General features: G+C 39.4%; 3 protein-coding genes across 3 annotated transcripts; all 3 read left to right on the top strand.

Moving 5' to 3' along the window:
• Positions 1 to 1,331: 1,331 nt before the first annotated feature.
• On the top strand, positions 1,332 to 4,520 carry LOC148068923 (uncharacterized). Its single transcript, XM_087802597.1, has 2 exons — positions 1,332 to 1,358; positions 2,588 to 4,520. The coding sequence occupies exons 1-2, from the start codon at positions 1,337 to 1,339 to the stop codon at positions 3,832 to 3,834; spliced, it is 1,269 nt and encodes a 422-aa protein (XP_087658723.1). The 5' UTR covers positions 1,332 to 1,336; the 3' UTR covers positions 3,835 to 4,520.
• A 1,089-nt stretch (positions 4,521 to 5,609) lies between these two features.
• On the top strand, positions 5,610 to 13,503 carry LOC148068922 (uncharacterized). The gene is made up of 2 exons (XM_087802601.1): positions 5,610 to 5,636; positions 11,057 to 13,503. The coding sequence occupies exons 1-2, from the start codon at positions 5,615 to 5,617 to the stop codon at positions 12,163 to 12,165; spliced, it is 1,131 nt and encodes a 376-aa protein (XP_087658727.1). The 5' UTR covers positions 5,610 to 5,614; the 3' UTR covers positions 12,166 to 13,503.
• Positions 13,504 to 14,228: 725 nt separating this feature from the next.
• On the top strand, positions 14,229 to 18,590 carry LOC148068921 (uncharacterized). The gene is made up of 2 exons (XM_087802596.1): positions 14,229 to 14,263; positions 15,650 to 18,590. Exons 1-2 carry the CDS (start codon positions 14,242 to 14,244, stop codon positions 16,894 to 16,896), a joined length of 1,269 nt encoding a protein of 422 aa, XP_087658722.1. The 5' UTR covers positions 14,229 to 14,241; the 3' UTR covers positions 16,897 to 18,590.
• The last annotated feature ends 102 nt before the right edge of the window (positions 18,591 to 18,692 follow it).

Below are 18,692 nucleotides of genomic sequence, written 5' to 3'. Positions count from 1 at the left end.
ACACCATTTGTCTCATCTTAAGAACTGATCATTTAAGAAATGGTAATTATTTAACACCTCTTACAACTGAACTGATTGATACCAGCAGGAAGTTAATATTGCTGCTGGTTATGTACAGACGCATCCCTCTATTCAGGGGTCATGTGTCCTTCATGAATGAATGAGACGATCTATAGATGCATGGAAGTGTAAACCTCATGAGGATGTTTGATGTAACATTGTACATGACAATCAGATTTACTGATTTGATGAACAATTTTAAACATATTTCAGCATTTCTTAAAAGAGCCGGCAACACGAAACACTTTCTTCTGATCAGACACGTTTTCAACTAATTTGTTGTTTTTTACTCGTCATTATCTGTTTCTCCCTGATTTGAAAGTGTTTTTACAGGAATTCAGAGTCTTCAAAATCAAATCTTATGTACTAGTCTTTTGAAATAAATGGTTGTAGAATATCCTAAAGTGATCTTTTTTTGATATCAACGGTGTTTCATTTCATTTTCAGAATTGTTGTAATAAAATTGTCATCGTCGGCCCTGATGGACATCGATGCATGTTCGTGTGTGACTTTCTTTCTGTTGTTTTTACATATAATATATTTAAATACATTTTTAAATACTTTGGGTTTAATATTGAATCTCAAAGAAAGCTTAAGATGTATAACAATGTTTTAATTATTCAATTACTGTCGTCTTTTGTCGCCTCTGTGGTAATTACTCTGTTTTTACTCTTGTTTCATTGAAATATACAAATGAGAAATATGCAGATGAGAACCATCAACGTCATCATCAGTGCGACGTCACAAATCAAAAAGCACTGCAACCATGGCAACCCACAGACACGACGGTGGACAGAGGCGCTAGTTTTGTACGTCATCAAATGCTACTTTAGAAATCACTGAATAAAAATAAAGCTCATTATAAATCAATTAATTTCAAACAGACTATGGTTTGTATCGTACAGTTAGTCAAAGTTTATATTTAGATTCTATTATTCTCTGTCCAAACATTTATTTATGATTCGTTTAATAATAGCGATGTGTACAAAATACTAATGAAGTAAACAAAGATCGGATGTTCGTCACGTGTTTATTTCATAAAAACACAATAAGTTTACAATCATTGTTGGACAACTTTGACTCCACGTTAAAGAGTTTTTAAACCGCTTTCAAGTAAATCCCGCGCATGCGCAGCCCGGACACTGTAGGTTGAACGTGTTTGGTCTTTGTGAGAGAACCGTAGTGGCGTCATCAAGTTTGCGACGCCGCGCATGCGCAGCTAGGATAGTGTACGATGTACTGACAGGATCCACATCCCCGAGTTTCAAAATCCAAGATGGCGGCGCGCATTGTCAACAGTGAGTTGAGCTCCTGTAATGTTGTGTTTATTCCACTTTAACTAGTGTTTTCACCACTACGTCGGTCGAGTCTACATTCTTGTTCGACGCATATGCATAGAAGTGTTTCTGAAGTGTTTTAAATGTATATGTAAACTATAATGCGGACAGTGCTAACAGTGGCTAACGCTAGCTAACACTGTTATTGTAGTGAAATATAGAGAGAAATATCATTAAAACTGTTGTTCGAAATGTATTTGAGCCGAATTTTCACCGAGAGAATTCATTAATATTGTTGCCTTATTGTTTTTATTATTACGTTTTGGGGAAACAGTGATTTTAAATATCGTGACTTTATTTTAAATCTCATACAAGAGGAAACGCATTTTTGCTAAAAAAAAAAATGTTTTTACAGGCTTCTAACATCGTTAAACGCTTATTGTGAAACCTATACATCTCTTTACCAGGTCTCTAGGAAAACAAAGTTGAGTTTACGCTGGTGAAATATGTGTAAGAATATAAATAATGTCTAAACACTGTGTTGTATAACTTTTATTTGTCTTCACTCTTGTTGCTTAAGAACTATTCTGAGCTTTAAAGTGAACATATTGTCTTGCGGTGACTATTAAATCCATCTTAGGATTCATAATGCACTATAATAAGTCACGATGTCTCGATCCAGATTTTTCAGTCCATCCAATAGTTTGAGCGATTAGTTTCACTGACACTCGATGTACATATGCTTCAGCTGAGAACATGAATCTATGGAATATTTTTGTACAACGTCAAAGTAAAAAAACACAAAATAAGTTAAAAAGTTGGGGTTAAATTGTTAACAATGCTTAGAACACAATTTACTATTATTATTCATTCATTCTCTTATGGGGATCACAGCGGGGCTGGAGTCTGTCCCAGCTTCTTGGGGCAAGAGCCGGGGGACACCCTGGACAGGACGCCAGTCTGTCACAGGACACACAAAGACACAATTATTCACATTTAATTTTAAAGATCTTCCACAGTGGGCAGTCCTTAGTTAGCGTTTATTTCCTCGAAGTTACATGATTTATTGACAATGACCGTTTAAGTTGTTTTCTTGGCTCCGGTCTGTTGTATGACTTTCCTCTTTTGGTGTAAACACATCCCATAAAATAGACACAGGGGAGCAGGTCAGGACTTGAGCTTCCCACACGACAGGAACTCAAAGAAAGAAGGAATGATCCAGAGACTGAAGTGTGTTTGTGTCCCTGTAGATGTTCTGCAGGTGCTGGTAAAGGAAGAAGAAGTTTCTAGTGAGGAGCAGGAGGAGTGCAGCTCCAGTCTGAGTCATGAGGAACAAGAACCTCGTGTCTTCAAAAGAGAAAACGAAGTTTCCTTCACTCCTGTCCATGAGAAGGTTAAAGATGAAGAAGATGAAGGACAGTCTTTGACCAGCTGGACAATCAAAGACATCAAACTAGAAGCTGATGAAAAAGAATGTGGAGGACCAGAACCAGACTTGAATTCAATTCTACTCTCTGACCACCAGAGGTCACCGTCTTCTGAATCTGACACTGATGACAGCGAAGACTGGAGAGAAACCAGTGACTCTCTGTCAACTTCAAACTCTGTGAAGAATCGGATGGTTGCTGTCAGCAAAAAGAAAGATGATCAGAGGTCAGTGACCTGTTCTGAGTGTGGGAAGAAATGTCCCTCAAAATCTGACCTGAAGATACACATGCGGATTCACACTGGAGAAAAACCTTACATCTGCTCTCATTGTAATAAAGGTTTTACACGTAGTTCATCGCTAAAGACGCATTTGAGATATCACACTGGAGAAAAACCTTACGTCTGCTCTGAGTGTGGCAAAGGTTTTACAAGTAGTGGAGGCCTGAAGACACATTTGAGAATTCACACTCGAGAAAAACCTTACGTCTGCTCTGAGTGTGGCAAAGGTTTTACAACTAGTGGAGGCCTGAAGGCACATTTGAGAATTCACACCGGAGAAAAACCTTTCGTCTGCTCCCAGTGTGGTAAATATTTTACAAACAGTGGAGGCCTGAAAGCACATGTGAGAATTCACACTGGAGAAAAACCTTACGTCTGTTCTGAGTGTGGTAAAGGTTTTACAACTAGTGGAGAGCTGAAGTTACATGTGAGAGGTCACTCTGGAGAAAAACCTTACATCTGCTCTCATTGTAACAAAGGTTTTACACGTAGTTCATCTTTAACAACGCATGTGAGAATGCACACTGGAGAAAAACCTTACATCTGCTCTCAGTGTGGTAAAGGTTTTACAAGTAGTGGAGACCTGAAGGCACATTTGAGAATTCACACTGGAGAAAAACCTTACGTCTGCTCTGAGTGTGGTAAAGGTTTTACAATTAGGAGAGACCTGAAAGCACATGTGAGAATTCACACTGGAGAAAAACCTTACATCTGCTCTCACTGTGGTAAAGGTTTTACAACTAGTAGAGACTGTACTAAACACATGAGACTTCACTCTGGAAAGTCTTAAGATGCACATACAAGTATTACATCACAATATAATCCAAGTGTGTTTTGTAAAACTCTACAACTGTAGTTGGAATATATCTATGGAATATACATAACAACCATGAACTGGAGAACCCTGCGCCCTCTGACCACCACAGATGACACCATTTGTCTCATCTCAAGAACTGATCATTTAAGAAATGGTAATTATTTAACACCTCTTACAACTGAACTGAGTAAAACTGATCTGTTTTGATACCAGCAGGAAGTTAATATTGCTGCTGGTTATGTACAGACGCATCCCTCTATTCAGGGGTCATGTGTCCTTCATGAATGAATGAGACGATCTATAGATGCATGGAAGTGTAAACCTCATGAGGATGTTTGATGTAACATTGTACATGACAATCAGATTTACTGATTTGATGAACAATTTTAAACATATTTCAGCATTTCTTAAAAGAGCCGGCAACACGAAACACTTTCTTCTGATCAGACACTTTATCAACTCATTTGTTGATTTTTACTCGTCATGATCTGTTTCTCCCTGATTTGAAAGTGTTTTTACAGGGATTCAGAGTCTTCAAAATCAAATCTTATGTACTAGTCTTTTGAAATAAATGGTTGTAGAATATCCTAAAGTGATGTTTTTTTTGTATTAACGTTGTTCTCCTGAAGTAACTTTATCGGTGTTTCATTTAATTTTCAGAATTGTTATAATAAAATTGTCAAACAATCTTAAAGTCGAATTCACTCAGAAAACCAGTGCAGCAGCAAACACAGGATTGAAGTTGATCCATAATCTCTCCGTCATCGTCGGCCCTGATGGACATCGATGCATGTTCGTGTGTGACTTTCTTTCTGTTGTGTTTTTACAGATAATATATTTAAATACATGTTAAAATACTTTGGGTTTAATATTGAACCTCAAAGAAAGCTTAAGATGTTTAACAATGTTTTAATTATTCAATTACTGTCGTCTTTTGTCACCTCTGTGGTAATTACACTGTTTTTACTCTTGTTTCATTGAAATATGCAAATGAGAAATATGCAGATGAGAACCATCAACGTCATCAGGGGGCGACATAGTTCAGATGGTAGAGTGGTTGCCTGCAGTCCAAAAGGTTGCAGGTTCAATCCCAGCTCCAGACAAGCTTGTGTCGTTGTGTCCCTGAAGACACTTCACCCTGATTGCTCCTGATGGTGAACTTGGCGCAAGTGTGCAGCCTACAGCCTACTCCCATCAGTATGTGTGAATGGTGGAATTTCCCCTCGCGGGACTAATAAGGGATTCTAAAAAAAAAAAAAAAAAAATCATCAGTGCGACGTCACAAATCAAAAAGCACTGCAACCATGGCAACCCACAGCGCTACGGTGGACAGAGGCGCTAGTTTTGTACGTCATCAAATGCTACTTTAGAAATCACTGAATAAAAATAAAGCTCATTATAAATCAATTCATTTCAAACAGACTATGGTTTGTATCGTACAGTTAGTCAAAGTTTAGATTTAGATTCTATTATTCTCTGTCCAAACATTTATTTATGATTCGTTTAATAATAGCGATGTGTACAAAATACTAATGAAGTAAACAAAGATCGGATGTTCGTCACGTGTTTATTTCATAACAACACAATAAGTTTACAATCATTGTTGGACAACTTTGACTCCACGTTAAAGAGGAAATCCCGCGCGTAGGTTGAACATGTTTGGCGTCATCAAGTTCGCGACGCCGCGCATGCGCAGCCAGGATAGTGTATGATGTACTGACAGGATCCACATCCCCGAGTTTCAAAATCCAAGATGGCGGCGCGCATTGTCAACAGTGAGTTGAGCTCCTGTAATGTTGTGTTTATTCCACTTTAACTAGTGTTTTCACCACTACGTCGGTCGAGTCTACATTCTTGTTCGACGCATATGTATAGAAGTGTTTCTGAAGTGTTTTAAATGTATATGTAAACTATAATGCGGACAGTGCTAACAGTGGCTAACGCTAGCTAACACTGTTATTGTAGTGAAATATAGAGAGAAATATCATTAAAACTGTTGTTCGAAATGTATTTGAGCCGAATGTTCACCGAGAGAATTCATTAATATTGTTGCCTTATTGTTTTTATTATAACGTTTTGGGGAAACAGTGATTTTAAATATCGTGACTTTATTTTAAATCTCAAACAAGAGGAAACGCATTGTTACTAAAAATGAGTGTTTTTTCAAAAGTGTTTTTACAGGCTTCTAACATCGTTAAACGCTTATTGTGAAACCTATACATCTCTTTACCAGGTCTCTAGGAAAACAAAGTTGAGTTTACAATATTTTAACTTATATATTTCACAACAAACTCACCATCAACAATGATATCTTCTGTGTAATTGTTCTATATTCAGATTTAAAACAGAATACAATGGAATATATCTCTTCTAGTCTAACAAAACAAATACTGAGGTAGTACAATCTTGAGAATAAACTCGCTGGTGAAATATGTGTAAGAATATAAATAATGTCTAAACACTGTGTTGTATAACTTTTATTTAAGGTAAGGTAAGGTAAGGTAAAACTTTATTGATTGAAAATTGTTTTTTCCAGTAGCCAGCAATTTTTCATAAACAATAAAAAAGAATACATAAAAAATAAAATAAGAAAATAACATAAGAGGAAGAACAAGATGACACAATCTAAGTCTAAAGATAAAGACAAAGAACATAGGTCAAAGAAAAAGGATACAAAGACTAACATAGAACAGAACATCCAGATACTTTCACTCCACTCCTGCCCCCGAACTCAGAATTGTACAATTTAATAGCCCGAGGGATGAATGAGTCCCTGAGTCTATTTGTTTTGCACCTGGGAGGAGCATTCGTGCTTCATCTGCTTCTCTGCTCACTGATGACAGTGTTCAGAGGATGACTGTCATCATCCATGATGGACAGTAGTTTGTTCAATGATCTCCTCTCAGCAACTGTCACCAGTGAGTCCAGCTTCATTCCAACCACAGAGCCAGACCTCCTGATCAACCTGTTGACCTGTTGACCTCCTCTTGGACACATTTCCACCCCAACACACCACAGCATAGAACATGACACTGGCCACCACAGTGCTCTTTTGATCCAACTGGGCCCTAGAGGCTGAACAGCTTAGTCAATTGTTTGCTAGAAATCAAACAATGAGTGAAAACACTCTACAGCTAAATGTGGACAAAACTGAAACACTGGTGATTGTTGATGATAAAGTTCAGGGTTGAGTCAGTACTTGAGTGACTTAGGTCAGTCTGTCAAACTGAGCCTGAGAAACCTGGGTGTTGTATTTGATAAAGACATGTCTCTTGTTCAACACTGAAGAAAACTGACCAGAAACTGTTTCCTTCAACTGAGAAAAATCTCTAAACTTAGGAAAATGTTGTCACAACATGATCTGGATCTTATAATCCATGCGTTTGTTTCTTCTCGTCTGGACTATTGTAACAGTTTGTTTTCATGTCTTAACAAGAAGGATCTTCTCGCCTGCAGTTGATTCAGAATTCTGACCCGCTCTAGTAGAAGAACTCACATTTCTCCGGTCCTTAAAACTCTTCACTGGCTTCCAGTTTCTTTCAGGATCAACTTTAAAATTCTGGTTCTTACTTTCAGATCTATTCATGGTCAGGCTCCTCCTTACATCACTGATCTGATCCAGCCTTACACCCCAGCTCGGGCTCTGAGGTCTGTGGATCAGAATCTACTGATGGTTCCACGCACACGGCTCAGGACCAGAGGAGAGAAATCTTTTCAGGCTGTTGCTCCTAAGCTTTGGAACGATCTTCTCTCTCTTTGCTCTTGATGATCTACTGACTCCTTCAAGAAACATCTTAAGACATTTCTATTTGTTCAGGCTTTTCCTTGAATTTCTCGAACTCCTGTGTTGTTCTCAGTATTATCTTGATCTTTAAAGTATGTACTTTTTTGAGTATTGTTTTGATTGTTTAAGCGCTTTGTGACCCTGGTCTCGAAAAGCGCTATATAAATAAATATTACTTACTTACTTACTTACTTACAGACTGGTAGAACATGCAGAGGAGCTTCTTGCAGATGTTAAATGATCGAAGCCTCCTCAGAAAGTAAAGTCTACTCTGAACCTTCTTATATACAGTCTGTATTGCAGGACCAGTCCAGTTTACTGTCCATCCACACACCGAGGTACTTATAGTTGTCCACTATCTCCACCTCGTTGCCTCTGATGGACACTGGACATGGCTTTGTCCTGGACCTCCCGAAGTCCAAGACCAGCTCCTTGGTCTTTGAGGTGTTCAGCTGCAAGTGGTTCCTCTCACTCCAGTGTATTCGTCTTCGCTGTTGTCCCTGATGCATCCAACAATAGCAGTGTCGTCAGCATACTTCTGGACGAGACTCAGCTCTGAGTTGTAGCAGAAGTCTGAAGTGTAGATGGTGAAGAGGAGAGGGGCCAGTACTGTCCCCTGAGGTGCTCCTGTACTGCACACCACAGTGTCAGACTTGATATCCGTAAGATAGTCCGTAATCCAGGAGACCAGACCAGGGTCCACATGCATCTTAGTCAATTTGTCCTGCAGCAGAGTGGGCTGGATAGTGTTGAAGGCGCTAGAAAAGTCCAGGAACGGGATTCTCACTGAACCGCTTCCTTTATACAAGTGGGAGTAGGTCCGATGCAGGAGGTGAAGGATGGCATCTTCCACACCAACTGCTGGCTGGTAGGCAAACTGCAGGGGGTCTTGCGCGTGCTGGACTTGTGGCCTGAGATGTTTGAGGACCAGCTGCTCCAGTGTCTTCATCAGCTGCGAAGTCAGTGCCACCGTCTATAATCGTTCAGCACATTTGGTCGGATCTTTTTAGGGACTGGAACGATACAGGAAGTCTTCCACAGAGTTGGTACGTTCCCCAGCCGTAGACTGAGGTTGAAGACATGCTGGAGTGGCTCAGCTAGTTCAGCAGCGCAGGTCTTTAGCAGTCGAGCAGACACCTTATCAGGACCAGCAGCCTTCCCTGGACGAATCCTCCGAAGTACATCCTGTACCTGGAGTGAGGTGAAGCTGGGAAGTGGTTGTGTGGTGCTGAGGGGGGCACAAGAAGGTGGGGCAGGTCCTGAGGCGGGCAGCAGTGAGGGTGAGGTGACCTGCTCAAACCTGTTGAAAAAGTTGTTCAGTCCATTTGCCTCCTCCACCGTGTCCACTGCAGTCAGAGAGGCCTTGGTCTTGTGTCCAGTGATGGTTTTAACACCATCCCAGACTCTCTTATTTCTTCTCGGCTCAGCTTCTCCTCCAACCTCCTCCTGTAGGTGTCCTTTGCCTCCTTCAAGCATCGCTTCACCTCCTGCTGAGCTGACCTCATGGCGTCCCCGTCTCTGCTCCTGAATGCCACTTTCTTCCTGTTAAGGACATCCTTGACCTCCTTTGTTACCCACGGTTTATTATTAGGGTAACAGCGGACAGTCTTAGTAGGGGCGACAACGTCCAAGCAGAAATTTAAATAATCTGTTAGACAGTGTGTCTGTCCCTCGATGTCCTCACCATGAGACCTCAGCAGCACATCCCAGTCTGTTGTTTCAAAGCAGTCTCTGATGGCGTCCTCCACAGCTGGTGTCCACTTTCTGATTGTCTTAGTGGTCACAGTCTGTCTCTGCACCAGAGGAATGTACTGTGACTGAAGGTGGACCAGGTTATGATCGGACCTTCCAAGTGGAGGAAGAGATTTGGCTCTGTAGGCGTCCTTCAAGTTGGAATAAAGAAGGTCAATTGTCCTGTTTTTCCTGGTGGGACAATCCACAGCCTGATGGAAAGTAGGCAGAGTAGAGTCCAGGTTGATTAAAGTCTCCAGAGATGATGATAAACGCGTCAGGATGTTGATTCTGAAGCCGAGCTGTCATTGTGTGGATCTTCTCACAGGCAGATGGCGCCGCAGCGCTCGCAGGAATGTAGACACACAGCGCGATCACGTGACTGAACTCACGCGGTAGATAATATGGACGCATGCTGACAGCCAACAGTTCTAAATCTTGACAACACGAGACTTTCTTCACAGTAACGTGTCCCGGACTACACCAGCGTTTATTCACGTACATGATCAGACCTCCTCCTCTGCGCTTCCCACAAGCGCCTGAGTCTCTGTCTGCTCTGACGGTGCTGAAACCAGGCAGATCCACGAGTGAGTCCGAAGTCAGTGAGTGAGCCACGTCTCCGTGAAGATCAACAAGCTGCTCTCTCTGTAGATCCGCTGGTTGTTGAGGGCAGACAGCTCGTCCATCTTATTCGTCAGTGAATTGACGTTCCCCATCGTGATCGTTGGGATCGTTGGTCTTCGACGTCTCCGATTGTCCGTTAGCTTAGCCTTTAGCCTCTTCCCTGCCCGACAGCCACGATAACGGCGCTGAAGCGATAGTAGATCCTCTCTTGAGTAAACAAGACGATTCTCCCCATGTTCAAAAGTATCCATTTAAAAAAATGACACTAAAAAAAATGAATGAAAAACAGAAAATTATAGAAATTGCTGCGGAGCTACTGGAGAGGCAGCCGTCCTCGTCGGCGCCTTTAATGTATTACAATTTGTCTTCACTCTTGTTGCTTAAGAACTATTCTGAGCTTTAAAGTGAACATATTGTCTTGCGGTGACTATTAAATCCATCTTAGGATTCATAATGCACTATAATAAGTCACGATGTCTCGATCCAGATTTTTCAGTCCATCCAATAGTTTGAGCGATTAGTTTCACTGACACTCGATGTACATATGCTTCAGCTGAGAACATGAATCTATGGAATATTTTTGTACAACATAACAAGTAAAAAAACACAAAATAAGTTAAAAAGTTGGGGTTAAATTGTTAACAATGCTTAGAACACAATTTACTATTATTATTCATTCATTCTCTTATGGGGATCACAGGGGGGCTGGAGTCTGTCCCAGCTTCTTGGGGCAAGAGACGGGGGACACCCTGGACAGGACGCCAGTCTGTCACAGGACACACAAAGACACAATTATTCACATTTAATTTTAAAGATCTTCCACAGTGGGCAGTCCTTAGTTAGCGTTTATTTCCCCGAAGTTACATGATTTATTGACAATGACCGTTTAAGTTGTTTTCTTGGCTCCGGTCTGTTGTATAACTTTCCTCTTTTGGTGTAAACACATCCCATAAAATAGACACAGGGGAGCAGGTCAGGACTTGAGCTTCCCACACGACAGGAACTCAAAGAAAGAAGGAATGATCCAGAGACTGAAGTGTGTTTGTGTCCCTGTAGATGTTCTGCAGGTGCTGGTAAAGGAAGAAGAAGTTTCTAGTGAGGAGCAGGAGGAGTGCAGCTCCAGTCTGAGTCATGAGGAACAAGAACCTCGTGTCTTCAAAAGAGAAAACGAAGTTTCCTTCACTCCTGTCCATGAGAAGGTTAAAGATGAAGAAGATGAAGGAGAGTCTTTGACCAGCTGGACAATCAAAGACATCAAACTAGAAGCTGATGAAAAAGAATGTGGAGGACCAGAACCAGACTTGAATTCAATTCTACTCTCTGACCACCAGAGGTCACCGTCTTCTGAATCTGACACTGATGACAGTGAAGACTGGAGAGAAACCAGTGACTCTCTGTCAACTTCAAACTCTGTGAAGAATCGGATGGTTGCTGTCAGCAAAAAGAAAGATGATCAGAGGTCAGTGACCTGTTCTGAGTGTGGGAAGAAATGTCCCTCAAAGTCTCACCTGAAGATACACATGCGGATGCACACTGGAGAAAAACCTTACATCTGCTCTCAGTGTGGCAAAGGTTTTAAAATTGATTCACACCTGAAGACACACATGAGAAGTCACACTGGAGAAAAACCTTACATCTGCTCTCAGTGTGGCAAAGGTTTTACAACTAATGGAGGCCTGAAGATACATGTGAGAAATCACACTGGAGAAAAACCTTACGTCTGTTCTGAGTGTGGTAAAGGTTTTAAAACTAGTGGAGACCTGAAGGCACATTTTACAATTCACACTGGAGAAAAACCTTACGTCTGCTCTCATTGTGGTAAAGGTTTTAGACATAGTTTAAATCTAAAGACGCATGTGAGAATACACACTGGAGAAAAACCTTATAACTGTTCTCAGTGTGGTAAAGCTTTTACAAACCGTTGGGACATGAAAGTACATGAGCGAATTCACACAGGAGAAAAATCGTACATTTGTTCTCTGTGTGGTAAAGGTTTTACAAGCAGTAGTTGCCTGAAGAGACATGCGAGAGTTCACACTGGAGAAAAACCTAACATTTGCTCTATGTGTGGTAAAGTTTTTAAAAAAAGTGGAAACCTGAAGAAACACATGAGAACTCACACTGGAGAGACTTTAGAGGCACATAAAAGTATTACACCTCAATAAAACCCAGATGTGAGTCTTAAAACTGTACTACTGGAGTTGGAATATACAGGTACATGCATGTTATTTTATTTAACAATGTTTTAGTTATTATTAGTGTTGATTTAAATGAGTCGAAATTCAAATTTTTACTTATTTTTACTCACCCTCATGATCACTAATGTTGATTATAATCGGAGTAATCTGTTCTTTTTGGAGTTATAGACAAAAATGTTTTTTCATTTTAATGTAGCGACTGGAGCTCAGTTGTCTTCGTCTTCCTTCCTAAATTAATTAAAGAATCGACATGAGGAATTGAATTGAGTCTATATTTCAGTTTGTTTTTAGCTAAAGCTACGAGACCATCATCCTAAATGTTGTGCATGAGCACTGACACTCTCAATGTGTTTCAATGAGGAAAGATTTCCGACTGCAGCTGAGAGGCTGAGCACTTCCACTTAAAACAAACTTCAAATATAGACCTGTTTGAATCTTTCCTGAACAATTCTTCTCATGTGGAGCTTCAATACAAGAGGGACGTTACAGACGAGCAGAATGAAGGTATTTCGATGTTTTTTAGTGTTTTTTTTTTTTTGGGACGAAGATGAAAATGAACAAACACTTTCCCTCAATTCTAAAAAAGAACAGATTACTACTAATGGATAGATAGGTAATTAACTTTATTGATTCATCTGGAGATTAAATGACTAATCATAATAATAATCCCAACCCTAGATCAAGGGTGAGTAGAAAATGAGTGGAATTTGAAGTTTGGCTGAACTATTATGTTTATTGATGTATTTTGCAGTTACGGAGAAAATTGGTCATTTAGATGATTCGTCTTTGAAACTTTAGACACTGTGATGAACTATGTGCTCTTTTTCATGTGTTTTCTCATTTTTTTGTTCATCATGAACTTCCACCACTTTTTACCTGCATTGAATCTTTAAGTTTCAGTGTGTTGAGGAATGAATGTCAATAATTGAGAAAAGTGATTCATAAAATGATGTCCTTCATGAATGAATGAGACGATCTATAGATGCATGGATGTGTAAACCTCATGAGGATGTTTGATGTAACATTGTACATGACAATCAGATTTACTGATTTGATGAACAATTTTAAACAAATTTCGTCATTATCTGTTTCTCCCTGATTTGAAAGTGTTTTTACAGGAATTCAGAGTCTTCAAAATCAAATCTTATGTACTAGTCTTTTGAAATAAATGGTTGTAGAATATCCTAAAGTGATGTTTTTTTATATTAACGTTGTTCTCCTGAAGTAACTTTATCGGTGTTTCATTTAATTTTCAGAATTGTTGTAATAAAATTGTCATCGTCGGCCCTGATGGACATCGATGCATGTTCGTGTGTGACTTTCTTTCTGTTGTTTTTACAAATAATATATTTAAATACATGTTTAAATACTTTGGGTTTAATATTGAATCTCAAAGAAAGCTTAAGATGTATAACAATGTTTTAATAATTCAATTACTGTCGTCTTTTGTCACCTCTGTGGTAATTACACTGTTTTTACTCTTGTTTCATTGAAATATGCAAATGAGAAATATGCAGATGAGAACCATCAACGTCATCATCAGTGCGACGTCACAAATCAAAAAGCACTGCAACCATGGCAACCCACAGACACGACGGTGGACAGAGGCGCTAGTTTTGTACGTCATCAAATGCTACTTTAGAAATCACTGAATAAAAATAAAGCTCATTATAAATCAATTCATTTCAAACAGACTATGGTTTGTATCGTACAGTTAGTCAAAGTTTAGATTTAGATTCTGTTATTCTCTGTCCAAACATTTATTTATGATTCGTTTAATAATAGCGATGTGTACAAAATACTAATGAAGTAAACAAAGATCGGATGTTCGTCACGTGTTTATTTCATAACAACACAATAAGTTTACAATCATTGTTGGACAACTTTGACTCCACGTTAAAGAGGAAATCCCGCGCATGCGCAGCCCGGATACTGTAGGTTGAACGTGTTTGGCGTCATCAAGTTCGCGACGCCGCGCATGCGCAGCCAGGATAGTGTATGATGTACTGACAGGATCCACATCCCCGAGTTTCAAAATCCAAGATGGCGGCGCGCATTGTCAACAGTGAGTTGAGCTCCTGTAATGTTGTGTTTATTCCACTTTAACTAGTGTTTTCACCACTACGTCGGTCGAGTCTACATTCTTGTTCGACGCATATGTATAGAAGTGTTTCTGAAGTGTTTTAAATGTATATGTAAACTATAATGCGGACAGTGCTAACAGTGGCTAACGCTAGCTAACACTGTTATTGTAGTGAAATATAGAGAGAAATATCATTAAAACTGTTGTTCGAAATGTATTTGAGCCGAATGTTCACCGAGAGAATTCATTAATATTGTTGCCTTGTTGTTTTTATTATTACGTTTTGGGGAAACAGTGATTTTAAATATCGTGACTTTATTTTAAATCTCATACAAGAGGAAACGCATTTTTGCTAAAAAAAAAAATGTTTTTACAGGCTTCTAACATCGTTAAACGCTTATTGTGAAACCTATACATCTCTTTACCAGGTCTCTAGGAAAACAAAGTTGAGTTTACAATATTTTAACTTATATATTTCACAACAAACTCACCATCAACAATGATATCTTCTGTGTAATTGTTCTATATTCAGATTTAAAACAGAATACAATGGAATATATCTCTTCTAGTCTAACAAAACAAATACTGAGGTAGTACAATCTTGAGAATAAACTCGCTGGTGAAATATGTGTAAGAATATAAATAATGTCTAAACACTGTGTTGTATAACTTTTATTTGTCTTCACTCTTGTTGCTTAAGAACTATTCTGAGCTTTAAAGTGAACATATTGTCTTGCGGTGACTATTAAATCCATCTTAGGATTCATAATGCACTATAATAAGTCACGATGTCTCGATCCAGATTTTTCAGTCCATCCAATAGTTTGAGCGATTAGTTTCACTGACACTCGATGTACATATGCTTCAGCTGAGAACATGAATCTATGGAATATTTTTGTACAACGTCAAAGTAAAAAAACACAAAATAAGTTAAAAAGTTGGGGTTAAATTGTTAACAATGCTTAGAACACAATTTAATATTATTATTCATTCATTCTCTTATGGGGATCACAAGGGGGCTGGAGTCTGTCCCAGCTTCTTGGGGCAAGAGACGGGGGACACCCTGGACAGGACGCGTCTGTCACAGGACACACAAAGACACAATTATTCACATTTAATTTTAAAGATCTTCCACAGTGGGCAGTCCTTAGTTAGCGTTTATTTCCCCGAAGTTACATGATTTATTGACAATGACCGTTTAAGTTGTTTTCTTGGCTCCGGTCTGTTGTATAACTTTCCTCTTTTGGTGTAAACACATCCCATAAAATAGACACAGGGGAGCAGGTCAGGACTTGAGCTTCCCACACGACAGGAACTCAAAGAAAGAAGGAATGATCCAGAGACTGAAGTGTGTTTGTGTCCCTGTAGATGTTCTGCAGGTGCTGGTAAAGGAAGAAGAAGTTTCTAGTGAGGAGCAGGAGGAGTGCAGCTCCAGTCTGAGTCATGAGGAACAAGAACCTCGTGTCTTCAGAAGAGAAAACGAAGTTTCCTTCACTCCTGTCCATGAGAAGGTTAAAGATGAAGAAGATGAAGGAGAGTCTTTGACCAGCTGGACAATCAAAGACATCAAAATAGAAGCTGATGAAAAAGAATGTGGAGGACCAGAACCAGACTTGAATTCAATTCTACTCTCTGACCACCAGAGGTCACCGTCTTCTGAATCTGACACTGATGACAGCGAAGACTGGAGAGAAACCAGTGACTCTCTGTCAACTTCAAACTCTGTGAAGAACCGGATGGTTGCTGTCAGCAAAAAGAAAGATGATCAGAGGTCAGTGACCTGTTCTGAGTGTGGGAGAAAATGTCCCTCAAAATGTCACCTGAAGATACACATGCGGATTCACACTGGAGAAAAACCTTACATCTGCTCCCAGTGTGGTAATAGTTTTACAAACAGTTGGGACCTGAAGTCACACGTAAGAAGTCACACTGGAGAAAAACCTTACATCTGCTCTCAGTGTGGTAAAGGTTTTTCAACTAGTGGAAGCCTGAAGACACACGTGAGAATTCACACTGGAGAAAAACCTTACGTCTGCTCTCAGTGTGGTAAAGGTTTTAAAATTAGTTCACACCTGAAGGCACACATGAGAAGTCACACTGGAGAAAAACCTTGCATCTGCTCTCAGTGTGGCAAAGGTTTTACAACTAGTGGAGGCCTGAAGACACACGTGAGAATTCACACTGGAGAAAAACCTTATGTCTGCTCTGATTGTAGTAAAGGTTTTACAACTAGTGGAGACCTGAAGGCACATTTAAGAATTCACACTGGAGAAAAACCTTATGTCTGCTCTGAGTGTGGTAAAGGCTTTACAACTAGGGGAGACCTGAAAGCACATGTGAGAATTCACACTGGAGAAAAACCTTACATCTGCTCTCAGTGTGGTAAACATTTTACAACTAGCGGAGGCCTGAAGTTACATGTGAGAGCTCACTCTGGAGAAAAACCTTACATCTGCTCTCATTGTAATAAAGGTTTTACATGTAGTTCATCTCTAATGACGCATGTGAGAATTCACACTGGAGAAAAACCTTACATCTGCTCTGAGTGTGGTAAAGGTTTTACAACTAGTAAAGGCTGTACGAAACACATGAGACTTCACTCTGGAAAGTCTTAAGAGGCACATACAAGTATTACACCGCAATATAATCCAGGTGTGTTTCGTAAAACTCTACAACTGTAGTTGGAATATATCTATGGAATATACATAACAACCATGAACTGGAGAATCTTGTGCCCTTTGACCCCCACAGATGACACCATTTGTCTCATCTTAAGAACTGATCATTTAAGAAATGGTAATTATTTAACACCTCTCACAACTGAACTGAGTAAAACTGATCTGATTGATACCAGCAGGAAGTTAATATTGCTGCTGGTTATGTACAGACGCATCCCTCTATTCAGGGGTCATGTGTCGTTCATGAATAAATGAGACGATCTATAGATGCATGGATGTGTAAACCTCATGAGGATGTTTGATGTAACATTGTACATGACAATCAGATTTACTGATTTGATGAACAATTTTAAACAAATTTCAGCATTTCTTAAAAGAGCCAGCAACACGAAACACTTTCTTCTGATCAGACACTTTATCAACTCATTTGTTGTTTTTTACTCGTCATTATCTGTTTCTCCCTGATTTGAAAGTGTTTTTACAGGAATTCAGAGTCTTCAAAATCAAATCTTATGTACTAGTCTTTTGAAATAAATGGTTGTAGAATATCCTAAAGTGATTTTTTTGATATTAACGTTGTTCTCCTGAAGTATCTTTATCGGTGTTTCATTTAATTTTCAGAATTGTTGTAATAAAATTGTCAAACAATCTTAAAGTCGACTTCACTCAGAAAACCAGTGCAGCAGCAAACACAGGATTGAAGTTGATCCATAATCTCTCCGTCATCGTCGGCCCTGATGGACATCGATGCATGTTCGTGTGTGACTTTCTTTCTGTTGTGTTTTTACAGATAATATATTTAAATACATGTTTAAATACTTTGGGTTTAATATTGAATCACAAAGAAAGCTTAAGATGTATAACAATGTTATAATAATTCAATTACTGTCGTCTTTTGTCGCCTCTGTGGTAATTACACTGTTTTTACTCTTGTTTCATTGAAATATGCAAATGTACACGTCATCTGCAGGCTGTGAACATGTTGTTGACACATCTGTTGCCATAACAACTGCAGCAGCACCAACTTTTTTATCCTGTTTATGAGACATATCTGACAGAAATGAAGCAACTTAACAAGAAACATCAAGAAATAAAGAACGTATAACATCAGCGATATCTGATCAAATTAGATCATGTAAAGGTGATAAAGTTGTATCAACTTATTTGAAGGTTTCTGTGTGTGTGAGGATCTACTATGACCACTTCGAGGAATACGTGATGCCAAAGAAGAACACCCTATTTGCCAGATCCAGGTTTCATGAGAAAGTGCAGGGTAACACAGAAACAACAGTTTGTCACGGAGCTGAAGCTGCTGGTGAAAGACTGTGTTTGCAAGTGAGGATGAGATGATCCGCGACCGCGTCGTGTTTGGAATCAACTCAGAGTGAGAGAGAAACCTTTGAACCTTCAGAAGTGACTTGGAGAAAGCAGTGGACGTTGCTAGAGCACACGAACTCTCTCAGGCACAGATGAGAACCATCAACGTCATCATCAGTGCGACGTCACAAATCAAAAAGCACTGCAACCATGGCAACCCACAGACACGACGGTGGACAGAGGCGCTAGTTTTGTACGTCATCAAATGCTACTTTAGAAATCACTGAATAAAAATAAAGCTCATTATAAATCAATTCATTTCAAACAGACTATGGTTTGTATCGTACAGTTAGTCAAAGTTTAGATTTAGATTCTATTATTCTCAGTCCAAACATTTATTTATGATTCGTTTAATA

The sequence above is a fragment of the Callionymus lyra genome, chromosome 11 (assembly GCF_982586985.1).
Source record: "Callionymus lyra chromosome 11, fCalLyr1.hap1.1, whole genome shotgun sequence".
Lineage (NCBI taxonomy): Eukaryota > Metazoa > Chordata > Actinopteri > Syngnathiformes > Callionymidae > Callionymus > Callionymus lyra.
This window is presented reverse-complemented; position numbering and strand designations above follow the sequence as displayed.

What these genes read in the sequence shown, in the direction of transcription:
- LOC148068922 (XM_087802601.1), top strand. Translation starts at nt 5,615, where the DNA reads ATGGCGGCGCGCATTGTCAACA. An exon ending in GGCGGCGCGCATTGTCAACA is followed by an intron (nt 5,637 to 11,056) that starts GTGAGTTGAGCT and finishes GTGTCCCTGTAG; the next exon opens with ATGTTCTGCAGGTGCTGGTA.
- LOC148068923 (XM_087802597.1), top strand. Translation starts at nt 1,337, where the DNA reads ATGGCGGCGCGCATTGTCAACA. An exon ending in GGCGGCGCGCATTGTCAACA is followed by an intron (nt 1,359 to 2,587) that starts GTGAGTTGAGCT and finishes GTGTCCCTGTAG; the next exon opens with ATGTTCTGCAGGTGCTGGTA.
- LOC148068921 (XM_087802596.1), top strand. Translation starts at nt 14,242, where the DNA reads ATGGCGGCGCGCATTGTCAACA. An exon ending in GGCGGCGCGCATTGTCAACA is followed by an intron (nt 14,264 to 15,649) that starts GTGAGTTGAGCT and finishes GTGTCCCTGTAG; the next exon opens with ATGTTCTGCAGGTGCTGGTA.